We start from the raw sequence: 21,426 nt of genomic DNA on the forward strand, positions 1-21,426 counted from the left end.
TTTTTTTAAGAATAATGTTGTTAATTAATAATTGATAATAAAATTTTTCAATCAGTTATTCGAAGTCTGTTTGAGATTGGGCCTTTCTTTTCAAGGAAAATTAATCTTGGTGATCAAGTAATAAAAAATTTCTATCCGTTTATTTGGGTCCTGCTGCGTCTTGGGTCTATTTTTTTTTTTTCTTAATAATTTAGTTAATTAATATTTAGAAATAAAATTTTTCGATTTATCTTTTTCGGGTCCGGTCGAGTCTTGGGCAATTTTTTTGTTTCGAAAAATAATTCCCAACAAAAAAACAGGAATAAAAGTTTTCTTTCCGTTTGTTTGGGTCCAGTTAAGTCTGGGGCCTATTTTCTTTTTTTTTAAAAAATTTTGTTGATTAAAAATTCATTATAAAACTTTTCAATTATTTTTTCTTGCTCCAGTCGAGATCAGGCCCTTTTTCAAAGGAAAATAATTTTGCTGATTAAAAATAGAAAAACAAAGATTTTCAATTTATTTTATTTCGGGTCTGGTCGAGTCTAGGGCATTTTTATCGTTTTCAAAAATAATTTCCTGCAAAATAAATAAGTAATAAAAATTATTTATCCGTTTGTTTGGGTCCAGTTGAGTCTAGGGCCTCATTTGTTTTTTTAATTAGTTTTGATGATCAACAATAAAAATAAAATTTTTGGATCATTTTTTCTGGGTCCGGTCGAAATTGAGCCTTTTATTATAAAAAAAGTTAATTATGATGATTAAAAATGAATAGTAAAAATTTTTTTATTCATCTCCCTTTCGGTCTGATGGAGTCTTGGGCATTTTTTTCGTTTTTAAAGATAATTTCCAGCAAATTAAGTAAGTAATAAAAATTTTCTATCCGTTTGTTTAAGTCCGGTTAAGTCTGTGGCTTATTTTCTTTTTTAAATAATATTTGATTAATAATAAAAATAAAATTTTTTAATTAGTTTCTCTTAGTCTGTTTGAGATTGGGCCTTGTTTCGAAAAGAAATTAATTTGGCTGATTGAAAATGAAAACAAAATTTTTCAATTTATTTTTTTTTGGGTCCGGTCGAGTCTTGGGCGATTTTCTTCGTTTTTAAAATAATTCCCATCAAAATAAATAAGTAATTAAAACTATCTATCTGTTTGTTTGGGTCCGGTTGAGTCTGCGGACTATTTTTTTGTTTAAATAATTTTGTTGATTGAAAATTAATAATAAAATTTTTTAATCATTTTTTTGCTCCAGTCGAGATTGGGCCTTTTTTAAAAGAAACAATTTTGCTGATTGAAAATAAGGAAAAAATTTTTGTACTGTTATTTTTTTGGATCCGATCGAGTCTTGGGCATTTTTTCGTTTTTAAAGATAATTTCCAGCAAATTAAGTAAGTAATAAAAATTTTTATCCGTTTGTTTGGGTCCGGTTGAGACTTGGGCCCATTTATTTTTTTATAATAATTTTGTTGATTGAAAATTAATAATAAAATTTTTCAATCATTTTTTCTTGCTCCAGTCGAGATTGGGCTCTTTTTTAAAGAAAAATAATTTTGCTGATTAAAAATAAAAAATAAAATTTTTTCATCCATCTCTTTTTGGATTCCAGTTGAATCTTAGCCTTTTTTTTTTTTTTTTTTGTATTTGAAAATAATCCCCAGCAAAATAAATGAGAATTAAAAATTTACTCTCCGTTTCTGTGGGTCTGGTTAAATCTTGGGCCTTTTTATTTTTTTATTAAATTTTTCGAATAAAAATAAAAATTAAAATTTTTTCCTCTGTCTTAGAGTACCCGGTTAGCTTTAATTCAGCGTTACAACGCCTCCAATAATGCTGCGATACACGGACACACACTCATACATTAAGCCGTCCGCTTGCGACCTCATACATCCACTCATTCACACTTACGTACTCGGCTCATAGCGTCACAATCCCCTCTCATGCTCGGCTTTGTGTGAGCGAGTAAGCTGCTATTGCAGCATCTCACTCTCGCGTCTCCTCTACTTCCCCGCTCATTTTCATTTCTCGAATAGCGCGCTTCTGATTGGCTATCGTTTTTAATTCATAACTCAAATTCTATGGCCCAAAAAAATTTTTGGCTCAGGAACTTTCGATTCAGTATTTTTTTCTCTATCGACCCCAACAATTACTCCCGCCACTTCAGAGACACCCTGTATATATATATATATATATATATATATATATATATATATATATATATATATATATATATATATATATATATGTATGACGTATGGGGCTTTTGGCGACATTTTCACTGCTAACATGGGACATTTGCCGACTTCTGGGGTCTTCGCCGACGGTCGGCAAAAGGTACGTAGTAGTTTCGGGGTATTTGCGGACTGTCGGCGAACAATACGTATACGTATGTTCCGTTCGCCGACCTTTGGCGAAATGCACGTCTAATAGGGTTTTTGCCGACTTTCAAGAAAGCATAGTATTCAACGGTTTTCATTCTGGAAATTATTCTTTATAAAAACTCTTGACAAGTCTTTACAGCATAAAAAGTAAAAGAAGAAAAAAATTTGGAAGACGGTTGACCCTGAAGGTCATCCCTGCAACTTCCCGCTTATTCCATACTTAGGCGCTTAAATTGCATTAATGATGTTTTTGAGCTCTCCGAGCTCAAAAATATGAGGGAAATTTAATAAAACACTATTTCTTAAATTTTCAAACAGCAATAACTTTTAATGAATAAAACGATTTTCACGCGACTGGTGGCATTTGACGCAGTTTTTAGGCCCCATTAAAAATTTTTAAGTTGTGATTGATCAAATTAGGAATTTTGATGTAATTCCGAAAAAACATTTTTTTTTGGTTTTTTTGAACAACGATAACTCACGAACAAATCAACTGATTTCAATCGGGCAAGCGGCGATTGACGTGGTTTTTTGATGTTAAGAGCTTATTAATTTTTGGGATTGATCGGTGAGGCCGTTTAAAAGTTATTCCAAAAAAACCATATTTAAAAAAACCTTTTTTGTAGTATTTTTGAGATTTCTGGAAATCTACTGGTTCGAGGTGGTCCAAATTGTGTTCAAAATCTAAGTTTGGTCGAGCTCTTTCGAATGGCACCAACCGCTACGAAATAGGTCGAGCCATTCTAAAGTTATAAGAGGTTTACATACGGTCACACACACTCACACACACACACATACAGCCATACGGACATTATTGCGGAAACATTCGGGGAAGCTTTCTAGGACCTCAAAATGTTAACATCCTTTGAAAACTCGATTTTCGAAAAACGGGGTAAAACCAATAACTTCCCAACTTTTGAAAATTTTCAATTTTCTTAGCGGGAAGTTAAAAATTATATGTAATTAAATATACTTTTACATTAATATATTTTTGAAAAATCTCTCTATATAATCATAGGTGATATAGAAATAGATATAAGTATATAGAATTATCCATCATTATGTCCATAGAAATAACAAAAATTGGCGTGCGTGGGACCCGTACTGCGGACCTGACGCTTGAAAGACTAGTTCACTACCTGTTTAGCTACGAGACTTACTCGAAGATCAGAGTTTGTAATAATGAATACAAGTAATGCAAATCGTATACATGATCGTATACAAATCGTTTACATTATTGTAAAATATGAAGAAATAATAATATATGTATAAAATAACTTGAGAAGTTTCAATCAATAAAATTAATTATTATCCCTTAAAGAAATTAATAAAAAAGCAGCATAAGAACGTCCTCCTATAGATATTTTCTCCCTGAATACAGTGACTATTATTTCATCTGCAAAATACAATAGATTAAAAGATTATTAATCATTTGAGTAACAGACTCTTAGATAAAAAAGAGTATGTTCTATACCCGGGAAAAAATGATCAGGCCTGATCAGACATGAACAGGCATGAGTCTTCAGGCCTGATCATGCATGAAAAATGACCGGGCCTGATCATGCATGAGAATGCCTGGCAAGGCCTGATCATGCATGAGAATGCCTGATCAGGCCTGATCATGCATGAGAATTTATTTCAAAAAAAAAAAAAAAAAGTTGCACCTGTGGGGATTCGAACCGTAGATGCCGCGCTCTCCAGACTGTTACTTTACCTCTTGACCATATAACTTATCTTTACATTAGAGGTATCTTTCAAACTAGTTCAAGTAATTTTAATTTCATACATGACTTATCTTTACAGTTAAGGAAGTTAACTATGCCTAGTTTATTAATTATTAATAATTTATTATATATCAGAGTTATTTGTTTAAAACGGATATGTATTTTTTTACTCCATTAACATGTGGCTCTATGCACAGTAATAAAAAAATTTCTTTAAGGTTTATTCCAGAATTATAATTTTGTTGTTTTCTTTTAATTTAAAATTTTTTTTATTCAAAACGTATAGGTAACTAAGAATTATCTGTATGTTCTACAATTCAGCAATCTTTCATACTACAGCAATGAACCAAGGCGTAGCTTAAGATAATAACAGACACCTTGAAAGGACTTATCGCCTATCGATATCAACTGATCTATTTTGGATATCAAAAACTTTATGCTTAAGCCGATATTTTAAATGAAAGTTGTACATTTAAAATTAATAAGGGGATAGAAATTGATGCGTCATACGGAACAAATTAATTTTAAAAATAGAACTAAAAGAAAAATCAGACATGAGCAGACATGAGCAGGCATGAACAGGTCTGATCAGGTCTAATTTCAGGCCTGATCAGGTCCAATTTCAGGCCTGATCATACATGAACAGGCCTGATCAGGTCCAATTTCAGGCCTGGTCAGGTCCAATTTCAGGCCTGATCATACATGAACAGGCATGGTCAGGTCTGATCATTTTTTCCCGGGATGAACAGGCCTGAGGTATTTAACGCTTCAGATATGAACAGGCATGGACAGGTCTGATCAGGCATGGACAGGCCTGAGCGTATTTAACACTTCAGGCCTGATCAGGCATGGACAGGCCTGAGCGTATTTAACAACTCAGGCCTGATCAGACATGGACAGGTCTGATCAGGCATGAACAGGCATGGGCGTATTTAAAACTTCAGACATGAACAGGCATGGACAGGTCTTATCAGGCATGGACAGGCCTGGTCAGGCCTGAGGTATTTAACACTTCAGACATGAACAGGCATGGACAGGTCTGATCAGGCATGATCATGTTTAATTTCAGGTCTGGTCATACATGAACAGGCCTGATCAGGTCTAATTTCAGGCCTGATCATACATGAACAGGCATGGTCAGGTCTGATCATTTTTTCCCGGGTAGTAATTACAAAATACCCACAGAAGTAAAAAATTATATACGATTATATATGATTTATAAATAATCATATATGATTTCCGCATAAGTATATATTATTATAAATAATTTTATAAAATCGTACATATTGTTTTTGTGATTTTTGTTCAATTCTATATAATCATATACAATTATATATAATTTGATGTATTCATATATAATTTAATATCTATTTTACATATTTTTATACCACATTATTGACTTCAAAGTTGTAACTCTAGTAATTTTGTTTTTCAAATTTATTTTTGTAGCTTACTATGTGATTGTTGAAATTTTATAATTTTAAGCGATGGAAAATATAAATTCGATGTTAAAGCTCTCATTAAAAACTATTGTCATTTTGGTAAATTTTATTCAAAAAGCAGTCAAAAATTAAAAATTTTTAACTTAAATTCAACAAAATATTACCGAAAAATTTTTGTGCGGCTTGGAATTCTTTGTGGAATCTCCAAATGTATTTCACTGCTTTCCTTATAACCTTAATTGCTTGATGTGTCTCACCAATTATAATGAAATCATGTTTTATCAATTGATTATTATTTTATCTAATTAATGCCCAATATACCAGTTTTCTATTTATAAAAATTTCACGATTAATATTTTTTCGTTTAATTTTAGATCATTGAAAGCCAAGTTTTTTTACATTTATATGCTCATGTTTTTCAGACTTAATTGTGTCATCCAAAACCATTTTTGTCTATCTTTCAGTGCTGTTTTAAAAGATATTATATCCAATAATTTTGATCTATTCAAATCTGTAATGACGTATATAATCTTTAATTGATAATTTGAACTCGTTCCAAATTAACAACACAAATACATATTATGAATACAAAAACGAATAAAAAGTTAACCAATGTAAGCACTAGAGCAACTAGATTCGATAAAAAAATACAGATGTCACTCTATGATATGGTCAGGATGCTAATAAAAAAAAAAATAAATAAAAATCAAAGAAGTCTGAAGTAGCAATGAGTCTGACAGTTTAAATTTAAAGTAAAAGAAAGTTTTCTGAAGTTTTAATTATGAAGTAAGTTTTCATTATGAAAACAACAAATTGAAATGAAATTGCTAATTGAAATTTCTGAACCAAAGAAAAATCATTTTAAATCATTAAATGAAATGATAGATAAATATAGATAGTTATAATTAGAATAAAATTAATATCTAAGCACTCATTGCCGTATCAAGAATTCTAATAATCAATCACATTGCTTATATGTGAATTATTTCATAAAATATCAGAAACTAAAACTGTCAAACACATTTTCATAATCAAAACATCGTTTAAAATCATAATAGATTGACAAATCGTTGTTACTAGAAAAATTAAATACTATTTTACCATTTAAAAGCTAAAATTAATCAACACCTCACGCGACAACCGGCTTTATGATGCATAATACTATTTTCTATACCAACACTTTGAGTAATTTTATCTTAATTTGTTTTCTATTACAAAGATTAATTTTTTATTTTTCAGTTCTTATTTGTCGTAAGTGGATACTCTTTTAATCGAATAACATTTGTATCTTTTACATTTTGTTACTAACATTGAACGACTGAGTCTTTATAACAATTCAATAAACATATTCGTTTTGTTGAAAAATAATAAAGTAACATAGAATTGGTTAAATAATATTTGATACATGGTCAGAAAAAATTTTATAATACAACATTTTTATTGTAACTCACACAATACTCAAATAATTATAATAAAGAGTTAGTTAACTAACATTTCATAGAATAAAGTATTATAAATACATATGTATTATCTTATACATATAACATTATCTGCATGTCAATATTTATAGTTTTTTATCGTTCTATCAAAACTGTTTAAGTAAAAATAATTCCAAACTATAAATCTTCTGAAAGATAATGAATCAGTTCAATTAAAAATTTTTTTCAATAATAAAATCGGTACTGATAATATATTATATTATAATGTTACTCATCAAAGCATATATATTGTTTTATAATATTCACTTAACTGTTTTAAATAAAATGTACTTTCTTAGTATTTTGTAATTAAAAATAGAAATAATTATTAAAAAAATATTTTTAATTTAAAATAAACTTATAAAATAAAAGCGGATTCTTACTCATATGATCCTTAATGCAACGAACGCTTAGTTAAACAATTAGTGGGAATTGTTTTTGCTTCGTTAAAAAATTAAATTTTATTTAAAATTTTTTTCTCAACATAGTCACTTTGTGTTTAATTTTTCGATTTTCAACAACTTTTATACTTTTGTCATTATTCAACGTCTTAACATTTTTTTCTTAAATTGACTATGAATCCAACTCTTAATCCAATCCCTGCGACGATTTTTTAAGCATGGGTATTTAGCTAGTAATTCATCAATTTTTTCGAATGATGGTAATGTCTGATTGATAAAATGATCCTTAAACTCAGTCATGATAGCTCGTTTCTCTTCGCTACTATAAGGTTTCTTCCTCGAAAAACCTATTAAAAAATAAAAGTGTAATCATTTAAATTTCTTAAGTGATAAAATAGTTATGTATGATAACGATAAAACTTTATCAAGCGTTGTTTTAAATGAAGTAACATAACTCACCGATACTGGAAACCATAGCTACGACCGGCTTATCTTTAGGAGTATTTTGTTCACAAAACTGTCCGTTATCAGTTAATACCGATGAATAATTTGCACTCGAAGTACAAGGTACAACATTATCAAAAATTACCTCCGTTCCACTGGGAATTTGTGTTGAGTTACTCGAGAAATTACTGTCATATATTTCGTTAGTTTCACTAGGAATATTGGACATATTATCATTACCAGTACTATGTGAGAAGCTGTCATATTCTACGTATTCGGATTCATCATTTATGTTAATATCTTCTTCTTCATCATTTTTGTCATCCACAGTCCCGTGGACAGCATGAAGCAATTTAGTCACTTGGACTATTGTTTTGGACTTGATTGGCTTTCGGTAATAGTCTTTATGAATTTTCTCCGAGTGTCCCATGTGCTTGGTTAAATCTGACAGAGCATTGTCTGAGAGTTCAAATTCAACACATTTTGTTGCAACATGTTTCCTTAATTGGGTTCCACGGAGTAATTCCGGTTTCTCGGCACCACAAGCAACTGATAGATTACGCATCACAGTACATAAATTTATAACCCGGATTCGACTAGTCCCTCCGTTCGGTAAACCAAACACAAAATCATTATCCGAAGGAACGTCAGCTAATGCTCGATATGAAATTAAAAGTCTTAACTCATCAATAATGTCGTTACTTGCGATTACTGCAACATCTTTGTTCAATTTTCCACGTATTTCAATTCTGTAATAATTTCGAGCAATTTTCTTTCCTTCATCATCAAGAGCATTATACTCTTCCTTATCTGCATGTTTATCAATGCTTTGTAAGCGATCGATGTCAGACACGGTAATATTCTGCACATCACCTACTCGGCGACGATTAAATACTAATAAGTAAGCTGCTACTAATTTTGAAGCGGCCAGCCACGACTGATCAAAGGTTTCTTTTAAATTTGTAAAATGAATTTTTTTTACAGTTTTTATATAGATAATAAGTTTTTGAATATCTTCGCTCATAGGTAAGATGACAACTTTATGTCTTTTTAGTTGAGCTTGAGATTCATTGGCAACTTTATTTACTGCGATACTCATTTCTGAATTATACACTTTTAAAAAGTTAGCAACTTGTTTTTGAAGTTGGTCTTCCTCTCGTACAACATATTCGGTCTCTAGCATAACTGCTATTTGCCGAATGTATGTCACAACATTCAAAGCTACAGCTGGGACCTCACAAGTGTTTTTAAGATAGTTAATCCGGGCTATTTGTCCAATCGCATTTATAACGGTTTGGATGCATTTAGGATGAAATAAATCGGCTAATTGTGTAATAGTGGAATTTATCTGCTTAGCAGCAAATAATAATCTTCCAATTAATCTTAATCGGGCTCTTATCATGTTGTGCTGGTAATGTGCTGTATATTTAATACATAATTTATTTCCATATAGAATAATGAGCCAGTCGTAGCGAATTAAACGCACAATTTCATCTTCTTGTAACACTGGAAATACAACAAGCCTCAAAATATCATTTGCAGTAGAGAGCATTCGAGCTTCAATAGTCTTCCCCATTACGTAGTATACTCGCTGGCCTTTCAAATTCTTACTTTCACCTTGTTTTTTTCTACATTGGCTTATATGTTTGCGTGCATTCGCCTTAGTATATGTTCCTAAGCAATATGAACAAGTAGTATAGTCGGTAGCTTTTTTTGGAATTTTAAGACGACGACTCACTATTAATTCACCTTTATTGTAAAGTTCATTGCAATTGTGAGAAAACGCACCATTATTTCTGAAAACCGTCAAAATTTCTTTTCGTTCAGCTGAACCTAAAAAAAAAATTTATTCATTAATTAAACGAGCAAATACTTATTGGAATAATTATATTTTATACTAGAATAACTACTTAAATATATTATCTGAAAGTATATCAAGACATATAAGTGACACTTCAATAAAAAAATATAGTCAATTAATTTTGAAAAATAATCTAAACTCGCAGCTACGATTTAAACTTATTCATAAGAAATATTACGTTAATCTTTTCTAATCATTATTGATAACTATTACTTAGAGATAAAAAGTTTTTTTGCTGTTAAATACCGTTCTAAAAAAATTTGTAAAAATATGATGCTTTAAAAGTCGACTCATTTATGATTTAAAAAAATTTTCACCTTTCGAAGTGTTATTAAGCTTTTTCACGTCTTCAATATTGCCATGAACATTTCTTATATGCCGTGGCAATTGACCAACGAGAATTTTGTGACAAAATGGACACGCATACTTTTTTTCCATCGCGGAACATTGGATTGTTGAACAATTAACTCGGAATTATCAATACATCCTTTCTGAGTATTTAAACTAATTTCTTTGGAGATAGCCAAATCCAGACCAGGATCATTATTTTCTTCTTCATTTTCGTGAGAAAGCTGATCCTGTAAAAGTTCAGAATGAGCGTTATCTGATTCAGCCGGTAAAGTTACAGATTTTTCCAAGTTATCAACAGAATCTAGCCCGCTCAAACTTGCAACTGTCATGTCCGATAAATTCATCTCATTGATGTATGATGGATCATCGTTGTAAGTCTCATCGTGAGTTTGAGTTGAACCAGAATCATTCAATAAATCATTAGTTTCTCTCATTGTACGGTTACGCAAAATTACAGGTGATAATTGAGGTGAATCTTCAAGAATATTATCATCATCTCTTACTTCATCAACAGTTCTACCATCTAGTTGGTAAGACAAAATTGTATTTAATTGTTCAGAGATCTGTAAAAATTTTTCGATATTAAAAATTAACTTAATTTTTATTACTTAAATCAATTATTTTTCCAAAAAAAAAAAAACAATATAAATATAGTATTCAGTTATCACTTGTGAAAATTAATTAATAAATATAAGAAATCTTATATAATGATTAATATACGATTATCTTGGAGTGATCACAATTATTGTACATTAATGTTGGACTCGTATGACACCATAATTATAGAAAGAAAAATGTACCTTATACTCCGAAGAATACTTCAGCATATCTTGTTCTGAGTCGTACAAGGTTTGAATATCAACCATATCAATAGGTAAGAGGGCAATATCTATTAAATTATCTTCGTTTGATATATCGGACGTCATTTTAGCTGTATTCTTTTTTTTTTCTTTATTGAAATCTTGGTTGATTTGTCTTACACAAATATCCTGAAAGCAAAATGCATAAAAAAATTTTTAAAGTAGAAATTGGATTCAGTCAAGATCAAGTGTAATGAATTCAAAATGTATACTCTATTCCCTAAATGTTCTCCAAGCAGTTCAGTCAATACCTGACTATTGTCTTTTTCTCCAATAACAGATAACTGATTCATTAATTTGCTCTGCGCACTTTCTATATTCTTATCAAATTTTATCTAAAATTTACAAACATAAATTAGCAAGAAAACTTCTGATTGTAAAATTAGCTAATTCAGACCATAAGTTGTATTTTAACATACTTTATTATTATTTGATATTTCTTCCATCGTACATATCTTACGTTTAATTTGTTGCTCACCATTCCATTGGTAAATAGCATCTCTACATAATTTTTCTGAAACCAAAAACATATAGCATTCAATATTTGTAGCAATAGGATGCAGTAAATTGTATATATTATAATTATAAAATTTTTACCTCAGTGTCGAATGTTTTACCAGGCAGTTTGGTAAACAAATCATCTTGTCCTTTGATTTCCTCATTGCAGTACTGATCCAACGATTTACAAGATATATCTTCTATATCTTGATTCAAATCAATCTGGAAGTTATGATAAAAACTTACAATTTATAATTTTTGATTAGGCTCGAATATCAATTAATATGCATTTAAAAATTTTCTTATTTACTTGATCATTATCAATTGTTTCCGACAAGTTAATTTGCTCAATGACGATTTGATCTTTATCATTATTATCATAATGCATACTTTGATATGACTTTTCTTTAGAATGCTCAGTTGCTTTGCTGAAGTGACAATCATATGTAGTTTCACCTTGATCAATAATTAAACCATCAAACTTTTTCTGGAAAAAATATTATTTACATTGTTATTAATCATCACAAATGAACGCGAACTTCTAGGCCCTAATCATCATAAATGGTATATGAACCAAGAAATAAACTTATAACGTATATAAATCTAGTTAAATGTTAAAAAATGAATATTAGCTATAAAATTATTTTGAAAATTATATACACAGCATTTTCAATATTAGAAAAGTCTTAAATTAGATATCGATTAAGTTGTTTACTTTGATTATAGATGTTGTATCAGGTGGATCAGTGGTAATGTTATCTTTATTGTTTTGTTGCCCATTGCACGCTGTTAAAGATATATCCTCACTATTTTGATACTAATTCAGACGATAAGAAATATAAATGAGACTTCCAATTGGATTTGTGAATAATTTAGATCTGATTATTATTTTGATATACCTGTACCTTATCTAGAAGCTCTAGTGTGTTAATTTTTCGACATATGACGTAGTCATGATCATGATTTATTCTGAAATCATGATTGTTGAAATGTTGAAATTGTTGAAATGTTGAATCATTGCTTCGTTTGTTAAGTTCAAAGTTAAAAACATCATCAAAAGTTTTCTAAAAATTAAAAAAATGTATAAATGAGGATCTATTTATTTTTATTGTTCATTTTGCTGAGATTTATTAGCTTAAAGTCTGAAATATAGTTTGACTAAAGACTTAAAGCATTACAAGAATGCTGATCTGGTCGTTGAAGAAGTAACGTAAGAGAATTTTGTCACCGCATGAAAAAGAAAATAAATTCATATGAATAAACTATAAAAATTGTACCTTAGTTTCCATAAGATCGGGTGAATTATTTGACAACTTATCATGGCTGAAATTAAATATTTGTTCGCACATTCCATCAGTAACCTTATTATTATTTTTATGCCATTCAACCTGAAAATTAAAAACAAAAATTATTTATCATTAAGATGTGTAATTATTTATAGATTTAAAATATACTTGTTAATTTTATAACATACCTGATGCTCTGTCAGGCTGTTAGAGGCGAGGTCATCTCTCATCAGAGTTTTTTTATCATTATCTTGTTCAGATTCATAGAATTTTGATTTTTTAATCCTTTGTTAGACAGTAGATAGTGATCTAGATTTCTCTTTAGGGTAGGAAATTTAATCCGAGTCAGTTTTACGTACGGTAATCTGCTATTCAATCTACTAGTGATATTATCAAAATCACATTGATGATCTATAACAAAAATAATTGTAATGAATTAGCAACAGAAATTTCATATAAAACTTTTTTAATTTCCAACTGAGACTGTCAACTACAGTCAATTAAAAATATCATGTACTGTAATTAATTAATTAAGCATTAAATAAATCAAATCATTTTATGCTAATAAAATATTTATTGAATAATTTTTGAAAATAATTACCTTCACTGATAGGATGTAAGACTTCGCTTTCTTCATGTGTTAATTTTCCTTGATCAACATGTTGATCAGGACATTCATCAATTTGTAATTTGATTATTTTATTAAAATCACCTTTCAAGTCAAAATTGTGTAGGTCAATTTTTTTAGTGGGGAATTTTATCCGAACTAATTTAACTTGAGGTAAACCTTTGTTCAGTCGATTCTTCACATCGATAAGAGAATCATAATGACCTGAAAAAATATTATTTTTTAAAACAAAATTGGTTCAATTAGATATATATCTAATTAAAACCGGTTAAATGGTTTATTTGAATTGTTTTATATTATTATAGTAGAATTGTTCATAATCTGATAGAGTAAATACTTACTGTTAATCGCAAGTAACAAACATTTTTTCGAAAGTTTTTCATTGTTTTTTTCACAAAGTATTTGTTTAAATGTAAATTTAGTATTAGTTTAGGCATTTTGACGATAGAATAATTTTATTAATAACATAATAAAATTTAAGCAATAATGGACTCACAATGATAGCAGAGAAAATGGCTTGTGCTTAGAACAAAAGACTATTAATAAAGGCTGTTTCACAAGTCTCGGACTTAACCACAAGTCCGTTGAATAAGTAGGAAATTTTTTTATCACTATTCAAAATTTTTGAATTTAATCACAAGAAAGTCAACTGGGTTCATTTTTATTGATAACAAGGTCGAAAAAATGTCATTTTTATCAATTATATCATTATTTTTATAATTATCATTATTTTATTTTTTATATATTATTAATTGTTACAATTACATTATTACATGCGAAATAAATTAATTTATGAAACTCTATTTTATTTTTTCATAATAAGTAATTAAAAAAACTTATAGTTCATAAGAATTGATTGAGGTAAATTATTTATCGCGAAAAGGAATGATTTATATTGATTAATTATCATTTATTATTATATTAATTCAAATTTTAAGAAAGAATAAAGCTTGATATTTAAATGATTTACAACCTTAATTGATAATTATAAAATATAATCCAAAACTAAAATTTTTCTGCATCATTTAGTATGTACATCTATCGACGTTGCTAAAAATATGAAAAGCTTATTAACTTAGTTGTGAAAATTTAAAAAAGCTGGTTTTAATTTCATATGTTGGATTATTAATAAAATATGGCTCGATTACATATAAATGATTTTATCATCTGCAGTAAAAGCATAATTCAGAAAAATTTTATCTAGATTTTATAACAATTCTCACACAATGAGATCATGTGGATTTGACACATGGGTTGTTCACATTTGCAGCAGATTGTGCGAACTTTTCTGTCTGCCTTTCGAGGACAAGTGACACATCTAGCAGCCTTACCTAATTTTGTGTCAAATTTTTTTGGTTCAGTCTTTAATGAAAGAAACATACAGGCCTCAGCTCGTAGTTCTCTCGGTAAATATTGACTGGTAGCTCGCATTTTAATGTGATCAATAACAAGAGCCAAGCCTAATTTTTTAAAAATTGCTTTCGAGACAAGTTATTGTTAAAGTTCACGTGATAGATTACAAAACTATCTAAACACGCTATATCAATCATAAAAAACAGCAGTTTTAATACAAGTTTTTTTGTCTGTCCAAAGACAGTATACTTATTTAAAATATCATCAGTCATAAATAAGTTAACCTTTTCAGTATCAACTTGGCATTTAAAATCTGAATTTTTCAGAATTAGATCAGGTATTTTGCAACTCTCATCTAAAACAACATTAATGTTTTCATTATATAACTTTAATAAGAAGTACAATGCCTCTTGGTGATTAGAATAGCTGTCCTCTAAACGATTGAAATTTTTTTTATCGTAAAATTCCAGTCGCGAAATATAATAGTAATCTATGTCCATCGTATAATATATCATTAAACCCGAAGACAAATCAACTTTATTTTCAGATCTATATGAATCACTTTTATGTGTCAAAAGTTTTCGACTTATAGTAATAGATTTTCCGACATCAAAATTTTCTTTACAATTTTTCCTAAACGTTTCAATAATTTCTTCTATTTTATTTGGATTATTATCCAGTTTTCTTGACTCGCAATTACTATAGATTGAAAAGTGTAAATAGCGTAGTATAAATTTGAATCTTTTTAAGTTCATTGTTAGCCGGAACAATTCGACTCCAATACCACCTTTTTCCCACAAATCATCTAAATTTGAATTTAATTTGAATAGCCCAGTTAATATGAGAAGACCTATAACAACTCGTAATTCTTCAATATTAATATCTTGACAGTCTCTTTTTCTTGAAAAATTATTCTTACTCCTAGCAATATGTGTGTTTGTACACTCAACGATTGCCTTCAAAATGTCTTCTGTAAAAACTTAAAAAAACATTCCGTCACAGAATTTTCATCTTTACTTGATACATTTTTCTGATTGATTACATCATCCGTCAATGGTTCAGAGCTAATACTATCGTCATTTAAAGAATTTTCATCACTAACGAACTGCAAATTATTCTCATCTCTATCAGCTGTAGATTTGAAGACTAAAATTTTATGAAAATTATCCAATAATTCTTCAGTGTCTCCGTCATAACCCTCACTGTCGGTATCACTCCAGTCATATCGAAATGCTATATCTTCAATCAACAAACTCTTAAGAGAATTATTATTTAACATTTGAGCTGCCTAAAACCAAAAATTTTATACGAATTTTATATTTTTATAAAGAAAAAACAACGTTGCGATCAACAACTTTTATTCTTACCATGCTTCAATTTCAATTTATAAGCTGTAACTTTTATTTATAGACGCTTCAGGTTATTAAGCATAAAAATAAATAATGTATATACGCATTACTTCAAAAATTGTTGAAATTTTATAGTATTTACTTGCTAATTGATATATTGTGGAATTACAACATATAAATATAAACAATCTAAGTTACTCTGAAAACACTCATTGTCAATGTTATTACAACAAGTTTCGATGACATTAATGCAGATGTCGCTCTGTGACTCTGCTAGAATACCAAAAAAATGATATGAGAGCGGGAAATATGGACAACTGAAGTTTAAATTAAATTAACATAATAAAATATTGTTTTGGTTAATTGCTAATAAATATTAAATACTATAATTCCAATAAATAACAACATTATTTCATATTTATTTTGGAGCGAAAATTTATAACGTCACAATATTAGTAAAAATATTTATAATTTTTTAAAATCGTATATTGTTCTAATAAGTTAATAAACATAATGGTTAATTATTTCTTACTAATGAAAAATATTTAAATCGATGAACAATTTACTGGAGTACAAATTGTTGCTGTCCATAGTATTCTTTGTTAATAATACTATAACTTTATTTTAATTATTTTTTAGATTTTTTCAACTCTCAACAAAATAAACAATTTTCAGAGTATTACTCAAAATGACAATAAAAGTGAAAATCCATTGAAATTTTGAAAAAATAATATTACTTATACATCAAAAGTGTGCCAAAAAATGGAATAATTTTTCATATTCAAAAGTTCTTGAAAGTTTGGTACAGAAAACAAAAATATTTATTTTTACAGACTGCGTACAGGCTTAAAGTGATTTAGAATCTATATCTTCTTATTGTATATGCATTTTGCCGACGGTCGGCGAAAGTGAAATACGTTTGCGTATTTTCGCGAAGGCTCTTTGTACCCCACCCTTTCTCACAAACAAGTACTATAGGACTTTTGCATACATTTATAAATGTCTGCAAAAGCCCTATACATCGCACGTATGCTTCGACAACTGTCGGCGAAAGCCCCACGTTAGGATGGAAATGACGTACAAAACCACATGCGCTAGATATATAATCAGATGTTACATATATATTTAATAATGTAGAGCAGTGAAAAAATTCATAATTTTAAAGTTCAGAAGCATTTAAAAAAAAAAACTTAATTTCGGAAATCAGAATCAATGGGTTTCTAGCTAAAAAAAAATATTAAACGTTGTTCTATATATGAATAAAATTATATTACTACCTTACTCAACAGTACAAATCTTACTAGTCATAAGGTATATTCTGTAAATATTGTCCTTCTACTTTTACTTTACTCAATTAAATTTGAATTACACAGATAATCCTATGATCACAAATGAGCAAGCAAATGTAATCTTATCGCAGAAATTGATCAGACTTTTGTAATGAAAAAAGAGCATTATTAACATTAGATTAATACTATATTTACACCCCACGCGCCAATCAGCTTTTTAAATCAAATGAATTCTGGTTTGATTTTTTAATAGGTATTTTTATTTATATTTGATTTAATTTTAAAATAGAAACGAATAATAAATTATCATAAATTCCAGGAACATCCAGTCATAAATTTCTAAATGTAAATAATAGAATTGTATTGTTCAAACAAATTACAATATTGAAATTATTCGATACCGCACGTCACACTTTTGGTTTTCCGACACATGGTTTACTTCAGTTTTATACGTTCAAGTTTTTTATATTTATTTATTTATTTTTGCTGATTTATATATTCGGTTTTTTTTTTTGAAAAATTATTTTTTTTTTTAGTAATCGTAACAAAATCTATAAAGTCGTTTGTTTACCTTTGCTATGTAAAAAGTATCCGAACAAAAACAGTTTCACTGTAAAAAAAACGCGCCAAGTCCACGTTCATAAGACTATTAAGAAAACAATTTTTTCCCTTTTCAATTTATTTCATACGAATTTCGAATTTTTCTTCTAAACTATTAGAGTACAGGAAAATTGCTGCAAATAGATTTTGTAGAAAAGTAAATTTCCCGCAATTTTTCTATAACATTTTTTCTTTTGTCTCCAATAGAATATAAACTACAGCAGCTTATATAAGAAAAAAAAAATTGTCGCGTGGGGTACAAGTGTATATTTATCTTATTTTGGGTTTTCTATATGAACTATTGACTATATCATAATCTTGTAGATAATATTTTTTGTAGATTAAAAAATTTCCAAGAATTTTTGTCTGAAAAACTTTCTTGTATCGATACTAGGATAAACAATACCGTAACGTGAAGAAAAAAAAACAGTGAATTTGTGGATTAATTTATTTTAAACTAAATTGACGATTTCTTATGATACTGTTGGAGTTATCGGAAAACTGTAGGAATCATTTATTCTTGCAGAGTAAATTTTCTACAACTTTTAAGAAGGATATTTTCCTTTTCCTCCTATACAATGAAATCTACGGTAGTTCGTATTAGGAAAAAATTTTTTTCCGTTTCAATTGATTTCATACGAATTTCGAATTTTTCTACTAAACTATTAGAGTACAGGAAAAATGTTGAGAATATATTTTGTAAAAAAGTAAATTTCCCGCAATTTTTTTCTGACATTTTTCTCACTGTCTTCAATAGAATACAAAATACAGCAGTTTATGGAAAAAAAAAAAAAATTGTCGCGTGGGGTACGAGTGTATATTTATCTTATTTTGGGTTTTCTATATGAACTGTTGACTATATAATAATCTTGTATACGATATCTTTTGTAGAATAGAAAATTTCCAACAATTTTTGTCTGAAAAACTTTCTTGTATCGGTATTAGGATAGACAATACCGTAACGTGAAGAAGAAAAAAAAGTGAATTTGTGGATTAATTTACTTTAAACTAAATTTACGATTTCCTATGATACAGTTGGAGTTATCGGAAAATTGTAAGAATCATTTTTTCTTGAAAATTAAATTTCCTACAACTTTTATGAAAGATATTTTCCTTTTCCTCCTATACAATGAAAACTACAGTTGTTCGTAATGGAAAACAATTTTTTCCCTTTTCAATTTATTTCATACGACTTTCGAATTTTTCTACTAAACTATCAAAGTACATGAAAATTGCTACAAATAGATTTTGTAGAAAAGTCAATTTCCCGCAATTATTTTTACACATTTTTGTCACTGTCTTCAATAGAATACAAACTACAGCCGTTTATAAAAAAAAAAAAAATTTGTCGCGTAGGATACGAGTGTATACTTATCTTATTTTGGGTTTTCTATATGAACTGTTGACTATATAATAATCTTGTATAAGATGTCTTTTGTAGAATAGAAAATTTCCAAGAATTTTTGTCTGAAAAACTTTCTTGTATCGGTACTAGGATAAACAATACCGTTACGTGAAGAAGAAAAAACAGTGAATTTGTGGATTAATTAACTTTAAACTAAATTGACGATTTTTTATGATACAGTTGGAGTTATCGGAAAACTGTAAGAATCATTTTTTCGTGCTGAGTAAATTTCTTACAACTTTCAATCAGGATATTTTCCTCTTTCTCCTATACAATGCAAACTACAGTAGTTCGTATTAGGAAATAATTTTTTTCCTCTTCAATTTATTTCATACTAATTTCGAACTTTTCTACTAAACAATTAGAATACAGGAAAATTGCTAGAAATAGACTTTGTAGAAAAGTAAATTTTACGCAATTTTTTTCTTACATTTTTAACTTCCCGCTAAGAAAATCGAAGATTTTCGAAAAATCGGGAAGTTATTGTTTCTACCCCGTTTTGCAAAAATCGAGTTTTCAACAGATCTCGACGTTTTAAGGACTTTGAAATCTTCCCTGACCCTTTCGCGATGGTGTCTATATGTCTGTATGTATGTATGTATGTGTGTGTTTGTGTGCGTGTGTGCGTGTGTGGATGTATGTAAACCTCTAATAACTTTTGATTGGCTTAACCGATTTCATCAAAACTGGTGGCATTCGGAAGAGCTTCACTAAACTTCGATTTCCTGTAGAGTAGAACCGATTCGGACCGGTAGATTCCGAGAAATCTCAATAAAACTAAGAAAAAAATTTTTTCTAAAAGTGGTTTTTTTGGAATAACTTTTAAACGGCTTTATCAATTAATTTCAAAAACTTATTAGCTCTTAACATCAAAAAATCACGTCGATTGCCGTCGGGCCAGTTAAAATCGGTTGATTCGTTCGTAAGATGTCGTTGACGAAAAAAATTAAAAAAACGGCAAAAAAGTGTATTTTTTCAAATAACTCGTAAAATTCATGTCAGATCAATTTTTGTGTAATGAATTATTTTGTTAATCTTGAAATACCGCGTCTATCGCCGCAAACGGCATCAAAATCAGTTGATTCGTTCATGAGATATCGTTGACGAAAAAAATTTGAAAAAATTGATTTTTCAAGAAAAAATCCAAAATTTCATATCCGATTAATTTGTGTTTACAAAATGTTTATAGAACTCAAAAAAATGAAAAAATACAGTGATTTCTGCCAACCGCGTGAAAATCGGTTGACTCATTCAAAAGTTATGACAGTATGAAAATTAAAAAATTGTGTGTTATTAAATTTCCATCAAATTTCTGAGCTTGAAGAGTTCAAAAGCATTGAACAGCTATTTCTATGAGGTCGGTGAGCTTAATCTATTGGAAAACTGATTGTTTTTAGCTCGAAGAGCTCAAAAACAGCAGAAACAATATATTTTTGAGCTCGACGAGCTCAAAAGCGTCATATATTAACGCTTGGTGTTAGAAATTAGCGGGAAGGTGCAGGGATGGCCTTTAGGTCAACCGTTTTCCAGATTTTTATTCTGTCTTCAATAGAATAAAAACTATCGGTATTAGGATGAAAAATAATTTAGCGCGAAGAAGAAAAAAAATTTTATAGAAAAGACAATTTCCCGCAATTTATAACTTATTTAGTTGAAGCTCAAGCACAATTGGAAGTTCAAGAGTCCATAAATTTCATTCATAAATTCATAGCTTTAAAAATCAAACTTAAACCCCACGCGACATGTATGGGCAATATATACCCCACGCGACAAATTTAAAAAAAATTAATTAAATAACTATACATTCGAAAAATGAATGCATAGATAGGCTTATTAGGGTATGAAATTGCTATATATACCACATTTTACACCCTTAAAAATTTGGTCGGCGAATGCCCCATTAGACATACATATATATATATATATATATATATATATATATATATATATATATATATATATATATATATATATATATATATATATGTGTGTGTGTGTGTGTGTGTGTGTGTGTGTCCTTTATGTTATACAGTGTTCACTAACATCCAGTTGCTGGCAGTTAAATCATAACCTCAAAAACACGTGGACGTATGTGAAGTGTAG

The 21,426-nt window shown here is 29.0% G+C and overlaps 1 protein-coding gene across 1 annotated transcript; it reads right to left on the bottom strand.

Moving 5' to 3' along the window:
* Window positions 1-7,540: 7,540 nt before the first annotated feature.
* Window positions 7,541-15,959, bottom strand: LOC141534028 (uncharacterized). Its single transcript, XM_074253170.1, has 17 exons — window positions 15,671-15,959; window positions 13,301-13,531; window positions 13,059-13,110; window positions 12,888-12,984; window positions 12,691-12,801; window positions 12,313-12,477; window positions 12,129-12,230; window positions 11,724-11,900; window positions 11,513-11,635; window positions 11,376-11,429; window positions 11,167-11,250; window positions 10,856-11,044; window positions 10,210-10,618; window positions 10,022-10,171; window positions 9,593-9,676; window positions 7,859-9,517; window positions 7,541-7,746 (listed from the first exon to the last, which is right to left on the bottom strand). The coding sequence occupies exons 1-17, from the start codon at window positions 15,957-15,959 to the stop codon at window positions 7,541-7,543; spliced, it is 4,182 nt and encodes a 1,393-aa protein (XP_074109271.1).
* Window positions 15,960-21,426: the final 5,467 nt, after the last annotated feature.

The sequence above is a fragment of the Cotesia typhae genome, unplaced genomic scaffold (assembly GCF_013202065.1).
Source record: "Cotesia typhae breed Kobodo isofemale line unplaced genomic scaffold, CoteBio_Ctyphae scaffold_13, whole genome shotgun sequence".
Lineage (NCBI taxonomy): Eukaryota > Metazoa > Arthropoda > Insecta > Hymenoptera > Braconidae > Cotesia > Cotesia typhae.

Coding starts and splice junctions, on each gene's coding strand:
- LOC141534028 (XM_074253170.1), bottom strand. CDS start 15,959: ATGTTAAATAATAATTCTCTTAAGAGTTTGTTGATTGAAGATATAGCA. Junction 12,478..12,690: donor CCGATCTTATGGAAACTAAG/GTACAATTTTTA, acceptor TTTAATTTTTAG/AAAACTTTTGATGATGTTTT. Junction 7,747..7,858: donor AGCTATGGTTTCCAGTATCG/GTGAGTTATGTT, acceptor ATTTTTTAATAG/GTTTTTCGAGGAAGAAACCT.